Below are 15,815 nucleotides of genomic sequence, written 5' to 3' on the forward strand. Positions count from 1 at the left end.
GACTCCAAAGGACACGCATTAAAAGGGCCATTTTAAACCAAAGTGGACATCGTCTGTCAACGAAACCGTTAGCGTGCGTAAGGCTAGCGGCGGGAACTTCAAAGACGTAATTTTGCGGTTTATGATCACGTGATCCAGAGTGGCGAGCACTTTTAATACAACGTAAATATAAAATATGTCGTATATAATTACATTTTATCTGAATATCAAACTAGAGATAATATAGATTTTAAATAAATGTAATATATTTAAAATCAAATAATTAAAATTGTCCAGCAAGTACTCTGTAAAATCGTCAATTTGAAAGTTTTTGCATACTTGTGACCCTCAAGCTATTGATCTGCAGAGTATTATGTACTTTCATGTAATTACAAACTACTATTTGTAAAAAAATAATAATAATAATAATAATGAGCAGATACTCATCAATGGCCTGGTTTCACAGACAGGGTTTAAATTAAACCAGGATTAGGCTTTAGTTCAATTAGGACTTTATAAATGTGCCTAAGAAACAAACATTACTGGTGTGCATCTTAAGATAAAACAATGGCACTGACATATTTAATTTATGTCAGTGCAAGTTGCTTTCAGTTAAAACAGCTCAAACATGCATTTTAGTCTGGGACTAGGCTTAAGCTTTATCTGTGAAACTGAGGGAATGTATACTACACAGTATGCAAGTTTTCCATTCTGAACTCTTTTTTTGCTCCTTTACTCCTATAAATGATAAATAGAATAAGCAATGATTTTGTAGCATAAACTATTAAAGATCATGAAAAAAATAAAAGTATGACAATATAATTTCAAACAGATTTTATTTCACAGCAGGAAAAAACTGCCAAACATTAAAAAATAAACTATTTTCTGGAACCTTAGAATTGTACAGTCCAATAAACCATGGGAAAACAAATGTATACATAAAAAAAGTCCCATTTCATAAACAAACTACAATCTCAGCAAAATGAAACCTTCATATATTATTTCAATATGTCATCTTGCACTCTCTTTCAGTCTCTGAATTCTATTGCCTTAATGAAATAACATCCAACTCTTATGCAATTCATTTCTCAGCAGTTTATGCTTCATCAAGTCCATTGTCTTATTTCAGCCCATCTGTATGGTCAGGAACATATGAACATTGATATGAAAAAAAAAAAAAATGTAACCAGAGACCACAGATCAGACCCATTCTGATTGGTTTGCTAAAGTCATGACAACACTCACTTGCTCTTTATCAGATTTTGGCCACAGAAGCAATAATACAGACAAATGTAATTTACTAAGGCAAGATCTCTGGAAAGCTTTCCTCTTCATTTAGTCAAAACCTTCACCTGACTTAGCTCTAGACTCCCAGGCCACATGATCTGCCTATTGAATATGGATTTCTGGGAAAGAGCTGTCAAAGGCAATTAACTCAATAAGCTCTAACTGTGAACCAAAGCTCCCTATAGAATGAACAGCCCAGCTGTGGAGCAACAGATTGTTACACATTTACAAGTTTCAACTCCACCACAACTGCATTAGGGACTAAATCAAAGAAAAAGGCAGGAAAGAAGATAAGAATGGATTGTCTTCTCCTTCAAAAAAAAACAGAACATCAGATGATCTGATCCATCTCGACTTCTTTAGAGGACACGGAGCAGTTAACGGGACTGTCGCTCTCACATTGGAGTTTAACAAGCAGGGATTATTCATGCCCTGTTATGATCTGCACAAAATGTACTTGCAATTATTTCTCCACGCAAATCCCTGACATGCATATTTATACCATTTCACCGTTTCCAGCGTATCCCCACATGTCCTACTTTCCCCAACAGCTTTGTTGAGGAAATAAGGACACAGTCTGAGATCCCCCAAAAAATCTTTCCACCGCTCTCTCAGGGCACACGCCCTAGCTTAACCGTGAAACCGTGCTGTAAAGGCAAGGTAAAGAGAAAAGAGACGACAGGCAGAGGGAGGTGGACGTGGAGTTTTTTTCCTTTGAGATTCTGCAGTGCTGCATATACATCTTAACAAGACGCCCATCGAGGCACTCATCCTGTTCCTCCATCAGGCTCCGGGAGTCCCCGCTGTCCCCATGAGAGGGTCGGCCCCCTCTACGGGCTCCTGAGTGGGGGTCAGGTTGTTCGGTTCAGCCGTGATGACAATGGTGTTCTCGTCCACCAGCTCGCAGGTGGGATTTGCGAAGGCAGAGAGAGGAAGGGTGATGCGATGCATCTCACGCTCGTAAACTCGCTGCTCGTGCTGTTTCTTGAGGTCACGACCCCTACGGGATTAAAAACATAAGCATTTTACTTCAACCATTGCCACACACAACTTTATATGCATTAGTCATGTTTTATGTCACTTGTCAACTGGTCAAATAAGGTTACGTTCACGCTGTCAGTTTTTAGGATTGAGGATCGAGAGACAAGCCCGTATTGTCTTACTAGCAAACATAGTGACAGTGACCAAAGTGATCAATCCAAATGAGCCCCAAGTTCATCCATCAAATCTTCATTAACCGACAGCAGCTTCTTTGAAACGTGTGCTAGCCGGACACCTTTAACCGTTGCACTCGCGTCTCACATCCTTTGCAGCGTCTCGTACATGACACGGCATTTGAGTCACGCATATAACAAAACTGATGGAAGCCAATCCAGTGGAAAACAGTGCCTGGATCTAAAACCTTCAGATGACACACAGCTCATATCTCCCTCGCTGCAAGTTATCAAAAGTGAAACCACACATGAAACCCCTTAGCAGAAAGACTCTCTCGCATTGTATGACGTGACAGACAATTAGTTGTCCAGTCCGTTTTCATTCATTCATGCGGTTGCAAGTCCTGAAAATTTACAGTTTGGTTATAGAATGCGGTTGTGTGCTGTGAACGTAACCATATTAAGGACTCAAACACAGGACTGACAACCGTATTCTGCTGCTGTGTGAAGGTGACTTAATAAAATGCGGTCTAAAGGTCAGAGACCACCAGTGAAAATGCAATTAAAGAAAAGAAAAAAAAAAAAAAAATATATATATATATTTTTTTTTTGAAGATTATTTCCAAGTCTAATATTATACATTTCTGTAATATTTAACAGTGACGCACTCCTGGACAGAAGGAGTGGTTGGTCTCCAATATCGCCTATTTTTAGCGTCGTTATAAATGTGCAACGAGAGAGAGAGAGAGAGAGAGAGAGAGAGAGAGAGAGAGAGAGAGAGAGAGAGAGAGAGAGAGAGAGAGAGAGAGAGAGAGAGAGAGAGAGAGAGAGAGAGAGAGAGAGAGAGAGAGAGAGAGAGAGAGAGAGAGAGAGAGAGAGAGAGAGAGAGAGAGAGAGAGAGAGAGAGAGAGAGAGAGAGAGAGAGAGAGAGAGGTCTAATTCCTCATTTGCTGACAAGCAGGAGACGGATCTCAATGATCACACTCCAGTTCCTAGAGGTCAATGAGTTCATGGGAGCTGAATGCTGGAGACATGTCATATCACTGGACACACTACTGTCTATCCTTCCTTTCACTCCATCTCTCTCTGTCTTGCCCATTCAGGCTGTGCACGGCAGGCTTGCAGTATGTTATGCAATCCTCCTACACTGTGTCTGCAGTGAGCTCTGCTTTATCACAACTGAACTGAGTGGTACCAACTTCATTTCTCTTCTTAAAGAGATAGTTCACCCTAAAATGAAAATTCTGTCATCATTTACTCACCCTCAAATTGTTCCAAACCTGTACGAATTTCTTTTTTCTGCTCAACCCAAAAGAAGTTATTGTGAAGAATGTCAGTAACCAAACAGTTGATGGACCCCAATTGACTTGCATGTTATTTTTTATTTTCCATCAACTTCTTACCCATATTCATCAAAATATCTTCTTTTGTGTTCAGTAGAAGAAAGAAATGCATACAGGTTTGGAACAACTTGAGGAGTAAATAATGATGACAGAATTTTCATTTTGGGGTGAACTATCCCTTTAAAACACACAAGCTCTCTAGCAATAAGTAAATCATTTGGTTGAGGAGGTATGACACATTGGTTGAATATATGAGATCCATGTGCTGTTACATCATAACATGTTTCCTGTGGGTGACATTGTCCCTAAACCCTTCTCTCATCTCAACAACCTGCCTCTGCCTATTAATACTGAGCCAATTAAACTAGAAATATGATGACAAGAACACATAATCAGCTGACGCACGAGCACATGCTGCCTAAGGCTATTGGGTAATCCAAGCTCCTTACAACACAGAGACGAGAATATACTCAAGTTTTAGACCTGAATTCAGATTTCAATTTTTTAATGTCATCTATTCTGAGACGTATCGTGGACATGTCCATGTCATATATCACCACAGAATTAAAAATTAAGAATTTATTTTAAAAAAAGCATCTTTTATGAATATTAAGCACAGCTTTTACTTCATTTCGGGGTAGTGTTTGCTATAGTGCCATAATGATTTTAATAAAAATTACACAATATTTAGTTCATCTGCTAAATAATGATAGAGAAAAATGAGAATTAAAAAAATGACTTGCCTAATTGTCATTAAAATAATATCACATGGTCAAAAAATAAGATATTTTTTATACTGAATATATTTTTTTCTTTTCTTTGATTTTAGGGTGAAATGTGATCAAGACACACATTTCAAACATATCATCATGGCTTGATGATATATCTGGCTGCATTTGCAGCACATTTGGTTCAGTCCAGTTTCTGGTACATTCTGATTGAAAACGTGCAAAACAGAGTTGATATCTCTGAAGAGTCTTTCTGTTCCTCCCCAAACTCAACACCCACTTCTAAACATCTAAACAACCCCCTAAATATAGACAGTCAAGATGCCTCCAATATCTACATGCACTCACTATCTCTCTCTCATGCGTCTAATGGCATTAAAGTGACACCGACACTGATGTTAGAAGAACATGGTATGCATTTCCAGGTAATGCCCTGCCTTTCTGATCCATGACATTTTATTCCCATGAAAGCATGTAACAAACCCAATGACATAATTTATCTCTGTCTCGATCAAACACTATCCCAAACCTGAATTCTACATGAAGTATATTAAGTATGAGGTATATTGGCCAAACATCTCCTTGAGTCTCCTCATTCTGAAGAACTGAAGTGCCTTTTTGTCTTTTGACCTTCCCTATTAATCATATATATTGTCTATTCTCGGTTCTTAAAGGCCCACACTGAAGTGCCTTGAAACGTGCAGCATGAGACAGCACGGGACATGTCGAACAGCACCTCCCCTTTTTTTAAAATAGCCAATAGCGGTTAGTTTATGTCACAGCTCGGCCAGAGCCGTTGAGCTCGGTAAAGCTGCAGTTTCCTCCTAATCTCTAACCGTTTCTCCTCATCTCCTCCCTATCCCTATAGCTATCCTATATGCTAAATCGTTTTCTGGCATATGCCGACTCGCGCATGTGATCCGTTCTGTGCTATTGTGTCTCTGGACTGGAGCAGACTGTGTGCGCGCTGAGCCGGTTCGCATGACACCAACGCGAAACCGACATTTGGGCGACTTCATTCGCCCAAATGGAAAGTATACTTACACTTTCTGATTTCTTGATTCCCCTATAGTGCACCATGTGCCACTATATGCCACAGCTTTAGCGTCTATTTATAATGTAGGGGGAGGAATGCTTTAGATTCTAGGGAGCATTTGATTGGACAGAAAATCTGCAGAGAAGCTGAAGTGCCGAGTGATGTCATCAAAACCATTGATCCATATTGATACTTTGCAGTCACGTGATATCTGGAGGGCAACAAACGCGGTTAGGGCATCCAATCGCACAACAACTATCTGGCATGTCGTGTACACCTCAAAACACCAACTTTTGTATATTAAAACTGGCAACGTCCTGGCAAGATCCTTGATTAGTTTACTGGTTTTTGTTGCTAGAGAATGACGTTCTTGCCCGCCAGCCAGTACAACTGACGTCACGTGCAAAGTATCAATTGGCAGAAGGTTTTGAATGCTGATATTTTCTAAATGCGAATTTTGTCATTGTTTTGGAGCACACTATCTTATAGATAACAGTAAGGCTAACATATTCATACTAAAAGTCAAAAAAACTTAAATTTTGATTTCATGGGGACTTTTAGTGCACACTATGATGGTGCACATTTTGTTTCAGGTTATACTGACCGTTTGTAGAAGTATCCCATCGTGATTCCACCTCCAAGTAGGATGATAATGGCCATCATGAAGACGGCGAGAACATAACCTGCCAAGGCAGGGAAGATAACCAATATAAGCATGAACATCTTGGTTTTCGGATATAGTTTGATGTTTTAATCGTCTAATCCCAAGACCTACCTAGAGTCCCAAGGTCTTTCTTCTTCTTAGGTCCACTCCTGGCCTGCTGGCGCACTCCCTTCACGGGCTGCACCGCTGCACCCTCCACCTGCGAGGGGAAGGGGTTTACGGGTTCAAAGGTCTCCTCCATCTCTGGGGTAAGTCCTTGAGTGGGGACAGACACTTCTGGAGCCGTAGCTTCTGTGGAGTTTTGGTCTGTGGGGTGACAGAATGAAAAGGATATGAGTGTTTTTCTGTTTTTTCTCAATCTGCACTGCTAATGTAAGTCAGCTTTCCACTCCCATCAATTAACAAGCCCATTGGCATCAAACCATTGTACTAAACAGTTTTACTGTGGTCTGGGATTGAGTGCTCTCAGCTGACAATTGTGTCCTCTACAAGCCATTTCGTTCTTACAATGTTTACTTTTTTTTTTTTCATTGCAATGAAATGGATTATAAAAAAAAAAGAAGGATGGGAACTTTTTTATATATCGGTTGTTGATTGGATGGAGGTAGATCAAAATACAAGCTTGCAGCCGATTGTTAAGGCCCTTTCACACCAAAGACGATAACTATAAAGATAACGATAAAGATTTAGTTTATATTAGTGATATAATGATATGAACAATAAAAATCTTTCTCAGTATTAAAGAATAGCAGAGTTCACGCCACAACTGTAACGATAACAGCACAGAGAAACGATATCATTGGAATCACTATCAGAATTTATTTTCCAGTTTATTATTCAGCTGATTAATGATAAAAACATTGAGAGCCAATAAGAATTTACCTGACTTTAAAAAGCTTGAGCATTTAAAGCGACAGACGACAAAACTGCAGCGTGCACTTAGAATAAACAGAACGAAATCGTCCGCTGGTGTGGACGCTAATATAGTTATTATCGTTATAGTTAACTTTGTAGTTATTGTTCTTGGTGTGAACAGGCCTTAAACTCCCCCTGTGGTAAAAATCAAGCTTTTAATATTGTTTCTGTCTATGTGGTTTTAATATGCTTTAACACAAACCATGTGTAAATTCATAAGTCAACACCATTGCTGAGTATTTTCTCCTTAAACCTTCAGTGAACCAAAGACAGTCTCAAATATGTGGTTTTAAATCGTCGGTATTTCTGACGTCACAAACTACCTTGTAAACAATCACGTCAACGTGTGATCATCAGCGAGTGGATCTCTGAGCTGGTGTGAGTGAGTGGAGGCGGGGCTAATTTGCATATTCATAGAACTGCGTATACTAAATGAGGCAAGGGTGTAGAGTTACATTCAAGCTATTTTAAGGCATGAAGGATTTTTTTCAAGGAAAAATATGCTTAAATATGTCATTTTGGTGATCAAAGATGAGTTTTAAGGGATAAAATGATTGACTAAACTTTAAGAAAGGGGCAGGATGTAAGCGGACTAAATGATTGGAGAGGTCTGGAGTAAGTCACCAGAGTGAAGATCAAAGTTTGATTTTGGAAATTATATGGTCAAATTTTTCTTTTAAAATAAAATATACAGATGGATGAATCATTCACAATAAGATCAATATCATGCATTTTTGAAAATAGGGTGAAATTTCATTTCATGTCAACTTTAAAACAACTTAAGATGATAAGATGATGATTTTGGCCCAAAACATGCTCTACAGTATGTAAACAAACACTCATTAAAATTGCTCATTATATTCTGAAATTACTCAGAACGCAATTAGCAGAACACAGATATAATAGTGTGGTAGTATGCTGTTTCAAACAAAGCTTTCGAACACCAGGCGAATACTAGGCCATTTTGCATTTTTTCTTTTCTTTTTGAAGCATGTGTAATGAGATAAAGTTTGGCTATTTTTATTTAAATAGGACATCAGGTGGACGTGATGTATTCCAGAGGTCTCTTAGGAAAAATTCACGGCTGAGAACATTATCATGCGCCTCAGTTGCTGTGGTCCAGTCCTCTGGATTTTTTCCACCACCCTCTACTCTAAAAAAGTTGTTTACACACTCCAACAAAGTTAAAGAACATGAGGTCACAGCTCAGCTAGCCAATCAGTAGCTGTCACCGTGGTAAGCATGTTCCTCTGGGCCAATTGGAATCACAGAGGGCGAGGCCTAGACCTTCAGCAGCAGAACAAGTTTTATTGTTTGTTCAGTTGTCTGTCCCAACTGAAGAAGCCTCAAGGCTGATGATGAGTCTAGACCCGTGTTATTGATTAACTTTATCTGTCCTTGCCGCATGTTGAGAAGATAAAAAGATAATTCTAAGGAAACCGCATCAGTGTGGATTAAAACTGACCAACTGGCCTCAATAAGAGATGTTCTTTAAAAGGAGGAAAGAACACACTGCCATACTGTTTTTTGTTAATGAACCAAATAAAATATAGCTGGCCTGGATTATCGAAAAATGACTCATAGCAAAATAAAAGTTTACTTCAGCTGTAGTGTTGTTTAGAGTAAGCTCAGGGGAAAGTGAATGCATTAAAATATTTGGTGCTGACCTTGTTCACTCCCTAGAGGATGCTTTCTTAAAGCCATTTTCTTTTTCCCAGAAAAAGTAAGATTGCACATTTCTGCACTACGTAAATATTTTTAAATCACTTTCCTCCAGATTCTAGGAAGAAAGTAAGACTAGAAGTTTGAGACTGTGGAAACAGAGTGGCACACTAGTAGGACCCAGTTGTGAAATGCCAGAGAAAGAGACTCTGACAAGTGGAATAAATCACTTTCATAAATCATAATCTCATTTCATGCAGCAGTGTTTATCCAAACCAAAACACCAAGTGATTCGTGATGCTTATTTTCAATAAAAAAGGTTTAATTTAATGTCATGAATTTAGGCTGCATTTTTATGAATCTATAAGAGCTGCTATGATTTAGAGAGAGAGAGAATATGTGAGAAATTATTTTTGAGAGAGAAGACGGCTACCTTGGCATATCTTAATATCACATGCTTCTTTTCTGGTTTCTCCACTGGACCCAGAGACGTAGCACCAGGGCTTCTCTGAACCGTCTGGGTTACGACAGAAATTGTGATTCCCAACATCTTCTGAAAAGAAGAAAACAAAAAAATGAAAAACCTTTTATATACGTTTTACACTAAAAACCTTTTATATACGTTTTACACTAAACTTTATTTTTCTATCAAAACATTTCTATGTTTGTGCGAGTATGTGTTTTTGAGTTGTAGTGTGTCCCAGACATGCCCACGTCTGGGGTTAGGCATTTCTGATTGCTCAGCTTTTTTGAGTTAGGGCTCATAATATCATTTGGGCAGCATGCCCTCTTCATACATAACCATCATTTACAAAATGTATAATCAGCAACATTGACAGATTGCATTTTGCATTGTCTAATTAATGGATAAAATCTGTAAATATGCATGAATGTACATATCTTGCTTGATTTCCTCAAATATAATGTTTTGGGGTCTTATACAGTAAAAATGTACAAATAGATGAAGAAAAGTAGAAACAGAAGTTACCCGTCTGTGAGTCTTTAAACTTTAGGTTTAGACTCCAGTTGAGGCATGTGTTCCCTGCGGATGTCTTCTGTTGCATTCCCCTGTAGTTCTCGCCATTAGATGTTACACACTCTATGGGCAAAACAAATGAACTCCATGTGATTTGGAAGATTGGTTTCAGATCAGTTCAAATTAGAATAAAGTGGCTAATTTTTCATGATTAAATGACAGCAAATTCATCATTTGCTATACTAAACCATACAAAAATCGTACTTTTACGATAAAAACAATTTATTATAAACAGTCTAACGTACAAAACTGATGCAAACATGCAAAATGGTAAAGAAAATATACCCTCATGCATCATTACTTTTTTTTTTTATTACTTCAAATAAAGGATACATTATTTTATTTCTTGAAAGCTATTGCAAGCAAATCTAAATTGGATCTTACCTTCAACAACAACAGAAAAGCAGCTCACCAAACCAGAGTTCAGCAGGAGCGCAAAGTAAAGCAGTCGAAACATTTTTATTCGTCGATGTTATTAACAACAAGAACAATTATTTTTCACGACGAGTCGGCATAAAACCGTTCCGTTTTAATGGAAGAGCCTGTGGTGAATCGAGCCACACTGCTCTCCAAACAAACACACCGCAGTCGTGCCGTTGTTTTGGGCTCTGAGCTGGTAAACAGCCTGAATGGACTGATCGCTGAAACTCCCTTTGCAGTGACTCCGCGTCCTCCGGGTCCTAGACACAGCAGCTTCACGGATTACAATGATGCGTGGGACATGTGAATGATACATGACCAGAATGTTCCAGCAGACAATCGATTGTGTTTGTTGTGTATTTTAATATCAAACCACACACATATTTTATTAATTAGTATGAAGAATTTTTAAATAATTTATTATATACTGTATTTATTACATATTATTTATCTCTATCTCACACACACACAAATAGCGGCTCGATGGGTAGCAGGAGAGAGCCCTTTCTGTATGGAGTTTGCATGTTCTCCTTGCGTCTGCGTGGGTTTCCTCCGGTTTCCCCCACAATCCAAAAACATGGATTTAAAAAAAAGCCAGTAGGTGTGAATGCGTGTGTTGAGTCAGAACTTAAGCCATGGGGAGGGTTGGGGAAAGATGAACCCAAACGTATTTTATTAATTATTCATACTTTTCATATAATATATAACAATAATTTGATATAATAATATATTATATATAATAATTTAATTATAATTTCAAATAACACACATATATTCAAATAATCAAATGTAAAAAAAAAAGACACTACCACTATTATTGAATACAATGTATAATCAATTATAATATACTATTATTATGATCATTAGTAATTTCATTATTAATGATACTACAGTAAATCTATTTTTTATTAGACCATCTATGAATTTTATAATGTTTATAATGTGTTTTGATTCCATTCTCAGATGACACAACCGGACCTCTTTCAGACATATTTCCTTAGCTTGGCAAATTGCAATTTGAAAAAGTCATATATAATGTTATTAGCATCTTTTCTGACGAAAGCTATGTGCCTAAATGAGCTTTCACTCAACATGGGTTTGAAAAGAATGAAATAGGCCGAAACCTGCACACAAATTCATCACTACAGCACTATCAATTCATTCACGTCATCCATCCTTGTTAAACAAATCTGACAGAGCAGAACTTCATTAGGAGATCAAGGAACATTAACAACGAGCGCCTCTATTATTTACTAGGAAACAGAGGGTCCCCTGAGGAGACACGGTGTTGATCAGTGATGACACAATCGGCGTAAGCTATGCGGCTGCATGTCCTCTCAGAATAGATGAAAGACACACATATACACACACCTGCTTTGTTCATAGTCATGCTCTTTTTGTTAAAAGTTTGAGTGGTGCATTCTGGATAACTCTGACCTTTCCCTTTGTTTTAAGTGCGTTCCCTTTAAGTACAGTACACAACTTTATTAAACACAGCTGTCGGTTTTCAATAGTTCTGCACTGTTCAGCACAGTAAGATCTGTGTCATGATTTCTGCTGAAGTTCACCATAAATCTCTAAGTACCATCTTGTCTTCTTGTATCAGATCAGAATTTTATGAAATCTTGAAAATTATGTCAAGGTTTTTATGGCATTCTGAAGCATGGAAGCAAGCAATCAGATTTAATTAGTGCAGATAGTTTACTTCCTTTCCATGGTACCGGTTAACTGACCCACTTTTATTTTCCAAAGTAATTACACAAAGTTTCCAAAGTAAAATTGGAGCCAGGTTGGCTGCTTTTATTTTTGGGGGGGGGAGTTGTGCACCCAAGCAGATGAGTCACGAGTGTGTAAGAAAGATCAGATATTCAATAACTAAACTGTTTCTCTTTGTTGATTATGTCTTTGCCATTTTTAACGCCCAGCCCTTACTCATGATTGATTTGGGAATCCTACCTGTTATGAAGTCCTGTTTGACAGGTTTGTTTTAAAAATGTTATTTAGACAAAAAAAAGTGAACATTTTGAAAGCTTTCAGAATGCAGCACACATGCATAGTCATCATACACAGTACAGTGAATAAACATGATAAAAAATATCCTGTTTACTCCAAAATAGAACTAGGGACAAACATGATTCATTATTCATTCAGCACTAGTCATGTTCTGTCCAAAGATTCATTAAAATCAAACTGCTGTGACTAAAATAAATGACTAAACCAGCGTCATTACTTCGTTCAATATTGGTGCTCCATGTAAGGCAAACAGGAAGTGAAATGAGGGTTTGTATGGCGAAGAAGGGAGATAATGAGTGGAAAAAGCCCAGACAAACACATCCCTCTGTTGAGTCCTGTGAAAAGACTTCCATATACTTCATTTGCACCCACAGGCATCTCACATTAAACAACTGTCTTTTAAAATAGATTGAATTGGTAAAAAAACAGAAATTATTAGCTTCTTTTAAATGGCTGGTCAAGTAAAAAAAAAAAAAAAATTTCCATAATGTTTTAAATATTTCTGAAATTACTATAAAAATTTTCTTAAATAATAAAACAAAGACTTCACACAAGATTGCTCTTGCATGTTTTTTCAGTTTTTATACATTTTGAAATGGCCCCCTCCAAGAAATCCACCTTAATTTCCTCTAGACTCTAAAATAATCAATATGTCATAATATAATAAAAGCATTCATAGAGGAGTGCGAATCTCTTCAGCGTTCGCTGTAAAATCAGACCATCTGCTCCCCTGATGGCTACCGGGATACCCAGCTGTGTCCTAACACTGTTCTGTGACACGCAGGCGTGTTGCACAGCAACTGAGTACATATTCCAGACATGAATCATCAACTAGCCCTATGCTGAGGGCAGAAAATGGACACTTAACCTGGGAGACGAGCCTCTAATGTGGCATAAAGCAGGCGCTATTCCCCAGCTAATATGGTAGGGCAACTCTACTGTTGCCGCAAAAACCATTACATCACTGTTTGATGCATTTACCCCTGCAGTGGAAACCTGAGTAGAAGTGGCTTACGCAAAGAGAAGATGAGGATGAGAAAGGGGGTACAGAGTGAGAAAGAAAGATGTAAAACAAAAACAGTGGGATAAAATGATAAAATATGTATTGGACATAAAAGATTAAGGTAGGAAAAGGAATAGGTTCTGCAGGAAAAAAAGTGAACGAGTGCAGCTAAGGCTACGTTCACACTGTCAGTCCAAATCCAATTATTTGTGTATCCGATTGGAATCTGATCTAAATTATTGACTGTCCAGATCGGATTTTTGTCTCCCGTGGCACTCTCGTTTTTCGGAATATCGGCATCAGTTTCTATGGGAATAACGTTGCGTTGGTAGGTATACCCCAATAACAACAACAGCAACATGGAGGGATTTGAAAAACACATGTTGTCTTTTTGACTGGACTGCTATTTCTTCTGAGGCAGCAGCAAACATGTAGGAGGCTGGTATGCGCATTTATTCCGTTGTTTCCAGTCTTCAGGTTTCTATTATATTGTCATTTTCTGCTCGACCGGCACTTTGCAACAACACAACCCTGTTTCTGCAGCGACTTTCATTTTTCCGTTTTCCGTGACGTAAGCGACAAACCACGCGCAATCCAATTAGAGCGGTCAGACAGAAACCGATTTAAGTCAAGTCAAGTCATTTACAGAAATGCGATTTGAATAGGATTTCGAACCACATTTAAATGTAGCTCAAAAAATCTAATTTCATGTGATTTATTTTGCCATTCACATTAGCTAAATATGATCGGATATGCACAAAAATCGGATTTGGACTGACAGTCCTTAAGGCTAGGTTCAGATTTCAGCAAGTGTGAACGAAAAAAAAAAAAAAAAAAAATTGCATGAAATACAAATTAGTTTCGAGCTACATTCACATGTGGTTTGAAGTCTTTTTAAATCTGTATCAGTCTGACTGCTCTGATTGAATTTAGCGTGGTGTAAGTGGCTCTCACGCCACATAAAATGTGAATGTCAGACGTTGTTATAGGAAATATGCTGAAAGTCTCTGCAGAAACAAAGTTATGTTGTTGCAAAGTGCCGGACAACAGAAAATTACAATATAACGGAGACATGTTTCGAAACTGGTGGAGACGACAGCACGGAAAATAAAGCCACGCATACCAGCCTCTGGTTCTGCCGCTGCCTCATAAGACGCAGTAGTCTAGCGCGGCGGCTACACATTGTCATGTTGTAAATAAGACAATATCTGTATTGCAAACCCCTCCATGTTGCGGTGGTTGTTGTATGCCTACCAATGCAGCATCATTGGCGTAGAAACCAATGAAGATATTTAGGAAAATGAAAGAGTGGTATGGACAAATTGGATCTGAATAGTTGCGATAAACAATGTGTACGTCAATAATTTTAGATCAGATTCCAACCAGAGATACAAATAATCGGATTTGGACTGACAGTGTGAACGTAGCCCAAACGAGGCTTAATTGCGGCTGCTGTTTGTGTATCAGAAGATGCTCTGAGGTTGGTATGAGGCAGCTTAAACCAGTTTGGGCTTTTGTAAAGTGTTATCACAGCCAACCATGCGCCACCACTCCAAAGCGACTTAGAAGGCAAGCCTAAAAAAGCATAACGTCTGCAAATCCTGTGATACGCAGAGAAGGAGATCAGAGGCGGGTTTTTTTTTTCTAAATGGATATCAATGGAGGAGAGGCTTCAATACACTGCTTGCTTTTGTGGGAAAACGGCTTATCATTTAATGGATCGATAGCCCATTGGCTAATCTTCAACATTCAATTAGGATTTATCTATTTTTTAGAGTTTACACCAAAGAAAAATAATGCATAAGGAAAGTCACTGACAACTGCGCAACAGGTATGATTCAGTTTACGACACTTCTAATTCATTTTTATGGTATCCGCAAACAGTGACTGTTGCACAACTTCAATGACATCAAGGCTGTAATGTGTTTGGTTATCAAGACACATGATCGAAGTCAGCAGTTAAGCTTTCTCCAATAGAGGAGCCACAGACCCTCGAATCTCCCAATAATAAGACCATCTCTGACTGCACTTCACATAAAACCAGTGAGCAGGGTTGCCAGGTCTTAACAAAACACTCCCAATTGCTACTCAAAACTAGCCCAATCGCGTTCCAGGGGGCGTTTCAATCGCGTTTTTTGACGGGGTTCCCGCATTTCGGGGAGTAAATATTGTGCTATTGGTATCGCTTCAACCTGCGGACTTGACAAACAACCCGCGGCAACAGAGTAAAAGTAGCCCGATTCCACGGGAAAACCGCAGACTTGGCAACACTGCCCATGAGTCTCTGAGTTTACAGAGATTGAGCGCATGAGATTGGCTATCAAAACATCAATCAGCAAAAAAAAAAGCAGCACTTGATTTTCTAAAGAGGACAGAGTATCAAATGTTTGTTATTGGGGTCACAGATCAGTGTTAGACAGGGTTCTAAATTACACCATTTTCTTTTAGAGCTGCTATACAGCAGTCGAAATGAACTCTGTTCGAATAATTGAATAATTTCCCTGTTGTCACTGTAAAGCTGCTTTGAAACAATCCATATTGTATAAAGCGCTTTATAAATAAAGGTGACTTACTT

At 38.4% G+C, this 15,815-nt stretch overlaps 1 protein-coding gene across 2 annotated transcripts; it reads right to left on the minus strand.

Moving 5' to 3' along the window:
- Positions 1 to 798: 798 nt before the first annotated feature.
- On the minus strand, positions 799 to 10,582 carry pik3ip1 (phosphoinositide-3-kinase interacting protein 1). Of its 2 annotated transcripts, none has more exons than XM_081366212.1 (6): positions 10,189 to 10,582; positions 9,757 to 9,867; positions 9,202 to 9,321; positions 6,303 to 6,497; positions 6,132 to 6,210; positions 799 to 2,266 (listed from the first exon to the last, which is right to left on the minus strand). In XM_081366212.1, exons 1-6 carry the CDS (start codon positions 10,259 to 10,261, stop codon positions 2,050 to 2,052), a joined length of 795 nt encoding a protein of 264 aa, XP_081222338.1. In that variant the 5' UTR covers positions 10,262 to 10,582; the 3' UTR covers positions 799 to 2,049. The 2 variants fall into 2 exon arrangements, with proteins under 2 accessions (XP_081222338.1, XP_081222339.1); XM_081366213.1 differs by having other exon boundaries at positions 9,202 to 9,318; positions 10,189 to 10,440.
- Between the last annotated feature and the right edge of the window lie 5,233 nt (positions 10,583 to 15,815).

This window comes from Scardinius erythrophthalmus (genome assembly GCF_964197995.2).
Source record: "Scardinius erythrophthalmus genome assembly, chromosome: 5".
NCBI lineage: Eukaryota > Metazoa > Chordata > Actinopteri > Cypriniformes > Leuciscidae > Scardinius > Scardinius erythrophthalmus.

Coding starts and splice junctions, on each gene's coding strand:
- pik3ip1 (XM_081366212.1), bottom strand. CDS start 10,261: ATGTTTCGACTGCTTTACTTTGCGCTCCTGCTGAACTCTGGTTTGGTG. Junction 6,211..6,302: donor GAAAGACCTTGGGACTCTAG/GTAGGTCTTGGG, acceptor CTGCCTTGGCAG/GTTATGTTCTCGCCGTCTTC. Junction 2,267..6,131: donor ATGGGATACTTCTACAAACG/GTCAGTATAACC, acceptor TTAATCCCGTAG/GGGTCGTGACCTCAAGAAAC.